Below are 13,431 nucleotides of genomic sequence, written 5' to 3'. Positions count from 1 at the left end.
GAGTTCGGCACTGATTTTGGGCGATTAGGCCTGGCTCGCAGTCGGCGTTCCAATTCATCGTAAAGGTGTTTGATGGGGTTGAGGTCAGTGCTCTGTGCAGGCCAGTCAAGTTCTTTCACACCAATCTCGACAAACCATTTCTGTAAGGAACTTACTTTTTGCATGGGGCATTATCATGCTTAAACAGGAAAGGGCCTTCCCCAAACTGTTGCCACAAAGTTGGAAGAACAGAATCGTCTAGAATGTCATTGTATGCTATAGCGTTAAGATTTCCCTACACTGGAACTAAGGGGCCTAGCCCGAACCATGAAAAACAGCCCCAGACCATTATTCCTCCTCCACCAAACTTTACAGTTGGCACTATGCATTGGGGCATGTAGCATTCTCCTGGCATCCGCCAAACCCAGATTGGTCCATCGGACTGCCAGATTGTGAAGCGTGATTCATCACTCCAAAGAACGCGTTTCCACTGCTCCAGAGTCCAATGGCGGCGAGTTTTACACCACTCCAGCCGACGCTTGGCATTGTGCATGGTGATCTTAGGCTTATGTGTGGCTGCTCGGCCATGGAAACCCATTTCATGAACCTCCCGACGAACAGTCTATTTGCAAAAGCATCACTTTCCCTTTCTCTGTTTGAGGTGATGAGTCAATTATCTTCCATACATACCATATGTATTTCTGAGATGGTTTAACAGTCGTGTGTGTGTGTGGTCTTTCAGGTCTACATGAGGGCCCTGTTTGACTACATTCCTGCTGATGACAAGGCCACGCCCTGTCAGGAGGCAGGACTTCCCTTCAAGCGAGGTGACATCCTGCAGGTGGTAACCCAGGATGACCCCACCTGGTGGCAGGCCAAACGGGTGGGCGACAGCAACCTCCGTGCTGGACTCATCCCCTCCAAACTCTTCCAGGAGAGGTGAGACTATAGGCAGAGAGGTCCATGGACAGGTGTTAGCTCATAGCTCAAATAAGAGTCTAAATATGAAAAGGACCAGATCAAGCCTAGTAGTTTCCTAAACCAGTATGATACTATATGTACTGTATTATATTATGCATATACTGTATGACTCTTATATTATGTACAGTATGTGGACTGAATTGCTTTCAAAACAGTGCAGACATCGCCATAGAGCTGTCTCTATCTGTCCCATATTCATGTGCTCCACTTTGAGGGGTCAAATGTGTTTTTAAATCAAGTATCAGAGCAGCATGGATCTTAACACATGGGTCTCAACATAGGCTTGAATGGGAACACTCAATTATGTCAGTCATAATCCCTCAATAGGTTGAATATGTAAATGTCTGGGGGTGCTCTGCAGTGGGGGTATAAACACACCCAAGCCCCAACCCCAACACACTGCCCACTCTGTATTCATCTTAGCTAAGCAGGAGGAGCGATACCAGGGCAGCCTCATTGCGGACACACACACACTCAAACACGTACACTGTGTTGGATTAATCATGGTGGCTGAAATACAGAAAGGGAACCTCAGCCAAGCCATGGGTTTAATCTCTCATACTGGCTTTGCTCCTTTCACTGATAACACATATGAGGCAGGGGTCAGTGTTATATCCTGTCTCTCTCATGTTCTAATCTTCTCTTTCAATCTCTTTGCCTCCCTCCTTCACTGCCTCTCTTCCTCCTATCTCTGTTTATCTCTCTGACACTGCCATGGTCTCTCCCCCCCCCCCCCCCCTCTCTCTCTCTCTCTTCTCTCTTCTCTCTTTCTTCTCTCTTTCTCATTTTCTCAGACGGCTGGCCTACCGGATCAAAATGAGCACACTTCCGAACCCTAAATCCCCTAAAAATCCTACCTGTAAGTTTCCACAAAAATATACTATCTAGAACCTTAAAGGGTTCTTCGCCCTTTGAAGAACCCTTTATGGTTGCAGGTAGAACCCTTTTGGTTCCAGGTAGAACCCTTTTGGGTTCCATGAAGAACCATTTCTACAGAGGGTTCTACATGGAACCCAGAAGGGTTCTACCTGGAACCAAAAAGGGTTCTACCTGGAACCAAAAAGGGTTCTCCTATGCGGACAGCCGAAGAACTCTTTTGGAACCCTTTTTCTAAGAGTGTACAGATATACAGATACATGTTCGCTGTTGTACCCAATATCAAACTGACGCTCAAGGATATCTTTTGAAGTATAACTTCTTTGTCAGTGATGGTTCATATTAGATAGCTAGATGTGTTTATGTTGACGTTTATTTACCTTTTTTGCTGGTAATTGGCGTCATCTGGAGTCTTACTTTTCACTGTTTATTCTCTGCTGTCATGAGGATGTGTTTTGAAAAGGGACGAGAGAGAGAGAGGGAGGGACAAATAGAAAAAAGAGCGAGAGAGGGCTTTGGGAGGGGGGAGAAGAGAGGGAGGGATCACATATATATGAATTAATCTCTTTCATGTCTGGTCCATCTGGCCGGTGAGCACACAGTGTATCTCTGTAGTGAGAGACAGACAACAGACTAGAACCAATTAACAGGATGAGTGTGTAACGATGTCCATTTTGTCCACTCTGTCTATCCCCTGCTCTGTGTTGTGGGGTAATATTATTGGGTATGTCTGAATAGAAGTGGCCAGGTGAGTGTTTAATGCGAGCGTGGCGCTTCGTAGTCCATAATCCGCAGGCGATCCGATTAGGTCTGAGCCCCAGGGAGACAACAAGAGCTTAGCAATATGTCAGCTAGCCCGACTACACCATGGAGACCTATGTCTGTGTGGACTCTCTTCTTCTCTCCTTCTCTCAATCTCCCTACCTCTCTCTCTCTACCTCTCTCTCTTTCTCTCTCTCTTTCCCTCTCTATTTGATTAATGCCCATGCCACTTGTGAAGCTCCTGAGGTTGCCTTTTTAATGTGGGTCAGAGGCTCGACCCCGCGATGACGTCACAGAACAGAGACTGAGACTGAGACAGTTTGTGCATTTTAAAATCTATAATTCCCATCTCTCTCTCTCTCTCTCTCTCTCTCTCTCTCACTCATTTTTCTCTCATTCTCCATCAACTTGCCTGCTAGAAAAATGATATTTTAAAGTGTGTGAATATCAGACAAAGAATTTGAGAGAGGAGATAACACCAATACCCGTTGCCCGTTGGGGTTTTTGTGTAACTGTTTGTCAAAGATTTCTCATCATCCTCCTTTCCCTCACTGCTTACCTCAGATGACCAGGGATGTGACAAAGGTGGGTATACTGGTACAGAGATGTCTGCAATCCTCTCTCTCTTCTCTCTCTCTCTCTCTCTCTCTCTCAGTCTCTCTCCCTCACTCACACATCACCGTGATCAGGGAATGAGGGCAGTGTGCCACAAGTTTTATTGCCACCGTCAGAGATTAGACAGGACATGGACATGCAGAGAATACTAATAACCATCCACAATCAGGCATAATCAGATACATGGACATGTGGTGACAGTTTATACTCTATTACTCTTGGGGCGGCAGGTAGCTTAGTGGTTAAGAGCGTTGTGCCAGTAACCGAAAGGTCGCTGGTTCTAATCCCCGAGCCTACTAGGTGAAAAATCTGTTGATGTGCCCTTGAGCAAGGCACTTAATCCAAATTGCTCTGGATAAGAGCGTCTGCTAAAATGTACTCATAACTTCCATTTGACAATTTGAGTTCTGTGTTTTGTAACTCCTTGGTATGACTATGAGAGGACGCTTACTGTCTGCTTGCAGGATCCTGCTAGAAGGTATTATAGTAGAGGCATCAAAGCTCTCAGCCCTCTCTCTTTCTTTTGGTTTGTGCATGTGGATTTGTGTCTGTGTCTGTGTCTGTGTGTGTGTCTGTGTGTGTGTGTGTGTCTGTGTGTGTATGTGTGTGTCCCTGTGCTGCGGGGGTAGATGAGATCCCATGGGTCCTGTACTGCTCTGCTTCCAGCTTAAATCCTCCCCCACTGTAGGCAGCCTACGAGACCAGAATAGAGATTCACCCCAATTGCAGTGTGTGTGTGTGTGTGTGTGTGTGTGTGTGTGTGTGTGTGTGTGTGTGTGTGTGTGTGTGTGTGTGTGTGTGTGTGTGTGTGTGTGTGTGTGAGTACATGCATGCATTCTAATAACAAACTGGACACACTCCAAAAAATCGTACTTTTCAAGATTATTTTAAGCATCTTAACTCAAAATGTTCTGGTGTGCGCCCCAACCTTCATAAGGTATTCACTTTCTAAGTCGTGGACCAGCACCCACCCTACCTTATAAGAACATTACATAAAGCATATTATGGCAATGCTGAAAGAGCCCATACTTCGAGAGCCCATACCTTCTTGTACAGTGGGGGAAAAAAGTATTTAGTCAGCCACCAATTGTGCAACTTCTCCCACTTAAAAAGATGAGAGAGGCCTGTAATTTTCATCATAGGTACACGTTTTTTTTCCAGAAAATCACATTGTAGGATTTTTAATGAATTTATTTGCAAATTATGGTGGAAAATAAGTATTTGGTCACCTACAAACAAGCAAGATTTCTGGCTCTCACAGACCTGTAACTTCTTCTTTAAGAGGCTCCTCTGTCCTCCACTCGTTACCTGTATTAATGGCACCTGTTTGAACTTGTTATCAGTATAAAAGACACCTGTCCACAACCTCAAACAGTCACACTCCAAACTCCACTATGGCCAAGACCAAAGAGCTGTCAAAGAACACCAGAAACAAAATTGTAGACCTGCACCAGGCTGGGAAGACTGAATCTGCAATAGGTAAGCAGCTTGGTTTGAAGAAATCAACTGTGGGAGCAATTATTAGGAAATGGAAGACATACAAGACCACTGATAATCTCCCTCGATCTGGGGCTCCACGCAAGATCTCACCCCGTGGGGTCAAAATGATCACAAGAACGGTGAGCAAAAATCCCAGAACCACACGGGGGGACCTAGTGAATGACCTGCAGAGAGCTGGGACCAAAGTAACAAAGCCTACCATCAGTAACACACTACGCCGCCAGGGACTCAAATCCTGCAGTGCAGACGTGTCCACCTGCTTAAGCCAGTACATGTCCAGGCCCGTCTGAAGTTTGCTAGAGTGCATTTGGATGATCCAGAAGAGGATTGGGAGAATGTCATATGGTCAGATGAAACCAAAATAGAACCTTTTGGTAAAAACTCAAATCGTCGTGTTTGGAGGACAAAGAATGCTGAGTTGCATCCAAAGAACACCATACCTACTGTGAAGCATGGGGGTGGAAACATCATGCTTTGGGGCTGTTTTTCTGCAAAGGGACCAGGACGACTGATCCGTGTAAAGGAAAGAATGAATGGGGCCATGTATCGTGAGATTTTGAGTGAAAACCTCCTTCCATCAGCAAGAGCATTGAAGATGAAACGTGGCTGGGTCTTTCAGCATGACAATGATCCCAAACACACCGCCCGGGCAACGAAGGAGTGGCTTCGTAAGAAGCATTTCAAGGTCCTGGAGTGGCCTAGCCAGTCTCCAGATCTCAACCCCATAGAAAATCTTTGGAGGGAGTTGAAAGTCCGTGTTGCCCAGCGACAGCCCCAAAACATCACTGCTCTAGAGGAGATCTGCATGGAGGAATGGGCCAAAATACCAGCAACAGTGTGTGAAAACCTTGTGAAGACTTACAGAAAACGTTTGACCTGTGTCATTGCCAACAAAGGGTATATAACAAAGTATTGAGAAACTTTTGTTATTGACCAAATACTTATTTTCCACCATAATTTGCGATGTGATTTTCTGGATGTCTTTTTCTCATTTTGTCTGTCATAGTTGACGTGTACCTATGATGAAAATCACAGGCCTCTCTCATTTTTTTAAGTGGGAGAACTTGCACAATTGGTGGCTGACTAAATACTTTTTTTCCCCACTGTATGTGTGTAATGCTATGGCAGGCCTACAGACTGTAAAGCACAGCCAAGCAAATATAGCAAGGACCCACCCTCTCCATCATCATCATCAGCTTCTATTATTTTATTATTCTCCTCTGTAGTTCATCTTCTTCTGTCTACTGCAGTTTGTTATCCTCTTCGTCTCCTCACTCCTCTACTGTGTCTTGGCTACCTGTTCTTCTCCTTGCAAGGGATTTCTCTTTCTTCCTCTCCCTTCTCTGCTGTCCTCTTTTCTACTTGCCCAATTTTTCTCTGTCAGCAATTTTCTAATCGGTATCTCTGAGTTGTGAATATACCATCGTCTGCACTTTTGTTGCATATCCATAGTTTCAGAGAATCAGATATTGAAATTGATCTTGTTTTTTGCTTAGTTTAATATTGAATTCAGCAGTTCTAGAGTTGTGAATTGCACACGTTTTTGTATGCTAGCTACCATAGCTTTGTGAGCTGTCCATTTCACAAAGCAATGTGTGTGGGCCAGGGAGGCCCAGTTCCCTTTTCCAGTCGAGTGCCTCCAGAAGTGCCCCTGTACTCTCAGAGCAGAAGTGCTTGGTATGTCTGTGTGGTGTCTGTCAAACCTCTCCCATCATGGCTGCCACAGTGGCTGCGGGCTCCGGCTGAGGTCATGCTGCAACCTCCCTATCCTGACCTGCTGGCTTAGTGTCCTACCCTGTGCCCACACCTCTGCCCACCGCCAACCTGCCTGACCCTGCCTGCCCTGCTTCAGAGCCCGCAGCCCCCCCTCCCCTCTGTACCCCCCCCCTCCCCACCCCTCTGATCCTTCCTCCAGGTTACTTACCCTCTGCTCATCCCCCGCCCCCCTCTTCTCCCTGCTTGCCTCCCTACAGAGGACTGTGACTGTGAGGGCTATTTCAATGGACAGTACATAGGTGAGAGTCTGCACGTCTTCCTCCATCTGCCACCTAGACCTCTATTGCTGTCTGATGTCTGTGTGTCTGCCAGGACCTTGCTGTGTGCTGCTGGCTAACTGAAATGCAGCTTTGGGTTGGGGAATGTATGGATGTCCTGAGGGTGGGACTGGCTGGGGTTGGGGGGTCCGTGTGGGAAGTGATGAAGAAGGGAGGAGAGAGGTGGAGAGAGAGGTGGTGGGGAGAGACAATGCTGAGAGGAGACGGAACTGACCCTAGTTCATTTGATAGGGAAGACTGGTATTAAAGGAGAGAACGTGAGTTCCAGCACCAGTTTTTCCAGCTAAATATGAGAGAGGGAGGGCGAAAGAGGGGAGTTTAGTTTCTCACTCTTTCAGGTGTCGATAACAAATTGGTCTCATTACATAATTAGTGTAATGAGAAAAGTGCTGAAGAGGGTGCGATAGAGAGCGAATACCAGACTTGAAACTGTTTTATCTCCAGTAGATATTGAGACATGGCTGCTATGCCTCTCTGTTAGAGTATTAACACATCTTAGGATCATTATCAGTTCCCCAGACACCAGAGTAGCAGTCATTTCAGGGCATTCAAAAATGTTACTACTTGCTAATGAGCGTTATCAATTGGATTTAACCCTCAAGCTACCGACTGTGGTAATACAGTTTGCATCCAGACTGAAATTGCATTGGCACGACAACATAAAGCTTTTCCCGTAATCCTCAGCCCCCTGCTACCCTCCCACTGGCCTCCCCTCCTCCCACTGGCCTCCCCTCCTCCCACTGGCCTCCCCTCCTCCCACTGGCCTCCCCTCCTTCCACTGGCCTCCCCTCGACTCCTTCACCCCTACATGAACTTGAGGCCCCTCCCCCCCCATACCCCAGAAACAGTTGGAATGAAAGACAGAGCACATGGAGGGATCTGAACACAGCTGACAGTTAAAAAATAAATAAAAAACAGCCCTCCCATGGCAAGAAGACCAACTGTATTATTCTACACCTCATTTGGGTGCCACTGCCACCTTCGTAATGACACAGAATACTGACATTACTCCTTATATTTGGAGATTAAACCCAGCACCCTTGCCCTGCTGCAAACTAAGTAGTGTTTGGATCCTCCTGAGACTCCCCTCTTGCCTCTGCCTCTGCTGCTGCTATGGCTGGTGCACCCCTCCTACCCTCACCCCCACGAGGGCCCTGCTGCGTTGGACGCATTGCACACTCAACCAACCAGGCACGTTTTGCTGCTTGTTTCACCCTGTGTGGAGACTGAGGCGCGAGGCTGGGTTGTGTGACGCTCTAACGCCAGTTATAGTCTCTCCTAAGTGTAAAGCAGTGGCGCCCTCCTGTGGCCAGGTGTTTTCCTGGGAATTTTATTCAGGTACTGTTACCGGCTTGTTCCCTCAGGTATTCCCACTGTGCGCTGGCAGGGGGGATGGGCACCCTTGGGCCTGGAGACACTGTGCGTGTGTGCGTGTGTGCGTGTGTGCGTGTGTGCGTGTGTGCGTGTGTGTGTGTGTGTGTGTGTGTGTGTGTGTGTGTGTGTGTGTTTGTGTGTGTGTGTGTGTGTGTGTGTGCACGTGCGTGTGTGTGTGTCACTCCCACTACACTGTGATCTCCAGAGTTAGGCTGCCCTATCCCTCCTGGTCCACTCCTGTAGCCCTGTGTCAAGCAGCATGCCTCCTTTGTACTGTACACTGTTACATGTGTTACAAATGAGACCATTGTTCTTCCAATTCTATGAATGCTAATTTACCTTGGCATGGCAAGAAGCTCTCTCCATTATCATTACTGTAGTATTATTTGTTGTTCATTGAGTGAAGCCAAGTCTCCTTTAAAAAGAGAAAGGAGAGGCATGAGCTTGATAGTAATAGCAGAAGTCTGTTTGCTTCACTCTCAGTCCCAGAGCTTATTTCTCACTGTGAAAGTGGAGTTGCCAAACCCCTTGTCAGATATTAGCTGCATGTGGTTGATATTTGTTGGACACAATTGTAAATGAGCAGATTCAGCCAATATCTCACAATGCTGCTGGCAGCCCATTTACCTTGGAGATAAGCACGGGTCAGGCTGTCAAACCTATAGTATCACTCACTGACTAATGACGGATCACAGCTTACCGCTAGTATTTTAATGGTCACATGGTTCACTGGGGTTTTAATGCATGATTATTGAGGGTTGCACTTTCTTTGTTATTCTATAACCAACTTCTAATAATCCAACAAATAATAATGTTATGGTTATGTTGGTGTTTGATTTGCATGATAACCTTATATGATGTCCTGATATGACATGACACTGGTATTGTACATTTTAAATGTTTGTCAGCAACACTAATTGCCAATTTAGAACAACTACAAGCGCTATCTAAAATGCCTTAGAGAATACAGTTGTAATTATGTAGAATGAGCATGTTTTAGACAGTGTATCAAATCCCTTAAGTGGATGATCATATATGACCTTTTGACCCTGTGCCTCCCTGCCTCACCTTTCTCTCCCTGCCCCTCCCACCTGCCTGTCCTGCCGTAGCCGGTCTGAGGAGGAGTTTCCGTCTGAGCCGAAAGGACCGGTCAGGATCCCTCGGAGGAGGGGCCACTCCCGACCCCACCGACCCAGACTTCGCTACCTACGAGGAGGTGACCCGCTACCAGCACAGGCCCAATGAGAGACCCCGCCTGGTGGTCCTGATAGGTAAGACAACAGGTTCAGAATGACAATGGCAGTGTGGAGTCATTCTACTGTGATGATACTGCCATCTAGTGGTCAATACTACAAACAGCAACTTCCTCTAGTTGTGTGGTGGCCTTGTCACAACAGCCTGATCTCCAGATAGCTCATATTCTGATGACCAACTTAGTTGTGTGGGCCTTTGAAGTCTTATCTATGGTACTTGTATGTCTAATGCTATTTATGTTTCTGATAAGTTAATAAATCAAAGTGCACAACAAATGGCACATCCAGTAACTAATCAGTGGACTTAACTTGATGTTGATGCAGATTTATTTTCAGCAAATATTGATTATTTGTCCCTGATAATTCTGTTTAAATAACTCTGTGCCACTCCCTCTCTCTACTCTCTCTCGTTCTCTTTTTCTGTCTCTCTCTCTCTCACTTTCTTTCTTTCTTTCTCTCTCATTCTCTCTCTCACTCTCACTCACACAAAGGTTCCCTTGGAGCTCGTATCAATGAGCTGAAACAGAAGGTGATAGCAGAGAACCCACATCGCTATGCTGTGGCCGTACCACGTGAGTTACACCTTCTAAACCTCACCCTCTTCTTTCTACACTGATGGCGATACCCTCTAACACCCTAGTAAAGAACTGCTACGCCAGTAAAACAATCACAGCTTTCCCAATTTCCACTATCACTCGTGTCTCCAGATACCACCAGGCCCAAGAAGCCTCATGAGAAGGAGGGGGTGGAGTACCACTTTGTCACCAAACAGGCGTTTGATGCAGACGCTCTGAGCAACAAGTGAGTTCTCTTTGATACTATATGGCTGATCTGTAGGGCCATAATGTCCATCTCTATAGTACTCTGCTTTGTTTTGTCTGTTTTGTGCTTAGTTGTGTCCTGTGTGTCCAGGTTCATAGAGCATGGGGAGTACAAGGAGAACCAGTATGGTACCAGTATAGAGGCCATCCGCTCTGTACAGGCCAAGAACAAGATGTGCCTAGTGGACGTTCAGCCAGAGGTAGGGCCAAGGCACATCCTCTGCAGTGAAGCAAATCCCATTCTGTCATAATGCACTGTACAATATAACCACGGCTATCACATGGAATCTGTGTCACACCCTATTCTGTGACGGCCCCTGATGTTTCTCCTGTGGTCTCTTGGTGAGAGTAATTTCTGTTTCAGTCAGGCAGGCTGCCATATTAGCTTGTGTCGCAGTTATCCGTAGTATCTCTGACATCTCAAGAGGACATTTCTCTGATAGTATCTGTTCTCTAAACCCGGTGTACTCTGTGTGACAATCAGAGCAGACTGTGTGATATTGTGTCAGACTGTGAGTGTGAAATTGTGTCTGACTGTGTCCTGGCCCCTCAGGCTCTGAAGACACTGCGGACATCTGAGTTCAAACCCTATGTCATCTTCGTCAAGCCGCGCGTCCCGGAGAGCAGATGCCGTCGTAGTGCTGCCACCTCACCAGCAGGGGGAGACCATGGGCGAGTGACGGTGAGACCTGCTGTCTCTTTTTATTACAGTGAGCCGAGTCTGAAATGTGCTCATGTGAATGTATCAATGAGTTATTTAACCTTTTTTCTGTTTCTCAATCTTTTATTTAGCGTGGCATTCTTTCTCCTTTCCTCTTTTCTCCTCTGTCTCTCTCCCTCCTCGGGTGTTCTCTCTACCTTCCCTTTCTGATTACACCTTTATATCCTCACTCACTCTTCCTGCTTCTTCCTCATTTTCATGTCAATCTGTCTGTCTGTCTGTCTGTCTGTCTGTCTGATTCTCCTCTGTCTGTCTGTCTGAATGACTCTCCCCTGTCTGTCGGTCTGTCCCTGTCAGGATGAGGACCTGCAGGAAATGCGTCAGTCGGCGCAGCAGATGGACCAGCAGTACGGCCACCTGGTCGACCGGGTCCTAATCAAGGAGGACTCAGCCAGCGCCTGCACAGAACTACGAGGCATTCTGGAGCGGCTGGAGCGTGAGACCTTCTGGGTGCCCCTCTGTTGGGTCCGGAACTAACCCCCCTCTCCCCAACCACCACCCTCCAGAGGGGGGATCACAGCCCCCCAGCCCTTCCTCCAGCAGGACCCCTACCCTACCCCCTCCCCTTCAACCCTTTCCTGATCTCCTGGACCCCTTCCCCGTGGCTCCATGGGCCAGCCTGTGGGGTGTGGAGGATACTGCCCCAAACCCTGGCCTGATACCTGATGCTGGGCCAGCCACACTGGCACTAGGGGAGAAGGGCATGCGGCAAACCCTTTGGAACATATCTGTGTTTGGGATGTTCAGAGGGAAAGACTGTTGTCCTGGCTAAAAACCTGGCTGACTCCACACACACACACATATACAGTACATGCAATCCATTGTTCAAATTAATATGTTTTTCATATATTTATTCAAGTTTTTTTTTTATTATTTACGTCAGCCAGTCAGCCAGTCAGCCAGCCAGTCAGTCAGTCAGTCAGTCAGAGAGTCAGCCAGTCAGTCAGCCAGTCAGTCAGTCAGCCAGTCAGTCAGTCAGTCAGTCAGAGAGTCAGCCAGTCAGCCAGTCAGCCAGTCAGCCAGTCAGCCAGTCAGCCAGCCAGTCAGTCAGTCAGTCAGTCAGTCAGTCAGAGAGTCAGCCAGTCAGTCAGCCAGTCAGTCAGTCAGCCAGTCAGTCAGTCAGTCAGTCAGAGAGTCAGCCAGTCAGCCAGTCAGTCAGTCAGTCAGTCAGACAGACATACAGACATCTTGCGGCTCCATGTGGAGTGTCATCTGTAGCTTTCTTTAGCCCGCAGTGTCTAGTACTTGAATTTCCTCTTAATATAATAATATATGCCATTTAGCACACGCTTTTATCCAAAGCGACTTACAGTCAAAAAACATGTATAAGAATACTGCAGGAAATCCTACAGATCACTTACACAATTCCTTCACAAAGACAACATGACTGTTTTGTAAGGTTTCCTCACTTACAGTGCTTCCTCACCTATTTCCTCTGCTCGTTGATTCAATGGATGCTGAGTGAAGCCTATCCATTGTTATTATAATGTTATTGAAACGTTATCTAAAAGCCAATCCACCTGCTTCCATTATACCTGGACAATGAGTAGAAATACATACATAGTATTATTAACCCACACACTCTGTCAATAGTACAGTAGTATAGATATAATGGTACAGAAATATGGAATGTGAAATATAATATTATTTTATAAAGCTTTATTTTATCAATTATTTTATGATTTGGACGTGTTTTTAGGAAGTGCATGACAGCTTCGTTATTTAATCTCAGATGTAAATATTGTACATGCAAATCCTACCGTGCCAACGAACGATCTCGTAGCACTTCAGTGCAACCTGTTGAACTTTGACCCTAAGTGTCTAATCCTGTCTAATCAACAGTAGTGTGAATTACTTCAGTTCTGGGACTCTGGATGTGTGGATGTCATGTACACACAAGAGCACTAAAACATGCTATGCTCCTTTTTGTGTACATAGGAATGCACCTTGTATAGCTGACATCAGACACGTTTAAGATGTAGGTGCAGTGTGGGTAATAGGGTAATAGGGTGTTGGGGGGGGGGGGGGGGTCTATCTTGGTAATCAGGGTCCTTGTTAAATTGTTCTGTATCAGTTTCTCTCTAGTTGAGGACACTGGTATTAGTGGGATATGGACTCATCCAAGTGTGATTGTGGGTTCAAGCCGTCATTATAAATACATACAGATGTGACGTGTTTCTTTGATGTTATCTTGGTGTTTACAGAAACAATGTTAAAAGCCATTTCAAGGTTACAAGGTAATACACAAGAAAAACCAATGACTCACGCTGGTGAAAGATAAGGGAGAAAATAACAGTTGTTACTTGACTAAAGCAATCAGAGAAGTTTTGTGAAACTCCACCTGTTCTCAATCTATATATCGGCTCTGTCGCTCTGAGCTACTGGTAATCTTTTAGTAGAGGCATTTTTAGTAGAGGCATCAAAAATGTGTGTGTGTGTGTGTGTGTGTGTGTGTGTAAAAACTTCAAGTCTTGTTTCGTTGTGGAGAACTGATA

General features: G+C 46.3%; 1 protein-coding gene across 1 annotated transcript in view; it reads left to right on the top strand.

Moving 5' to 3' along the window:
• Positions 1–11,413, top strand: part of LOC311116502 (MAGUK p55 subfamily member 3-like) — a gene marked incomplete at both ends in the record, with an annotated part of 12,459 nt that extends 1,046 nt beyond the window's left edge. The window contains 11 exons of the mRNA XM_084191590.1: positions 722–918; positions 1,755–1,819; positions 3,163–3,183; positions 6,687–6,728; positions 8,040–8,105; positions 9,251–9,412; positions 9,886–9,966; positions 10,102–10,195; positions 10,307–10,415; positions 10,769–10,897; positions 11,234–11,413. Of these exons, the coding sequence (XP_084047716.1) occupies positions 722–918; positions 1,755–1,819; positions 3,163–3,183; positions 6,687–6,728; positions 8,040–8,105; positions 9,251–9,412; positions 9,886–9,966; positions 10,102–10,195; positions 10,307–10,415; positions 10,769–10,897; positions 11,234–11,413 (1,146 nt within the window). The remainder of the gene's footprint in view (positions 1–721; positions 919–1,754; positions 1,820–3,162; positions 3,184–6,686; positions 6,729–8,039; positions 8,106–9,250; positions 9,413–9,885; positions 9,967–10,101; positions 10,196–10,306; positions 10,416–10,768; positions 10,898–11,233) is intronic.
• Positions 11,414–13,431: the final 2,018 nt, after the last annotated feature.

Source organism: Coregonus lavaretus (genome assembly GCF_964263955.1).
Source record: "Coregonus lavaretus genome assembly, contig: HAP1_SCAFFOLD_8220, whole genome shotgun sequence".
Taxonomy (NCBI): domain Eukaryota; kingdom Metazoa; phylum Chordata; class Actinopteri; order Salmoniformes; family Salmonidae; genus Coregonus; species Coregonus lavaretus.
Note: the sequence above shows the minus strand (reverse complement) of the source record. Positions and strands in the feature narration are given on the sequence as shown.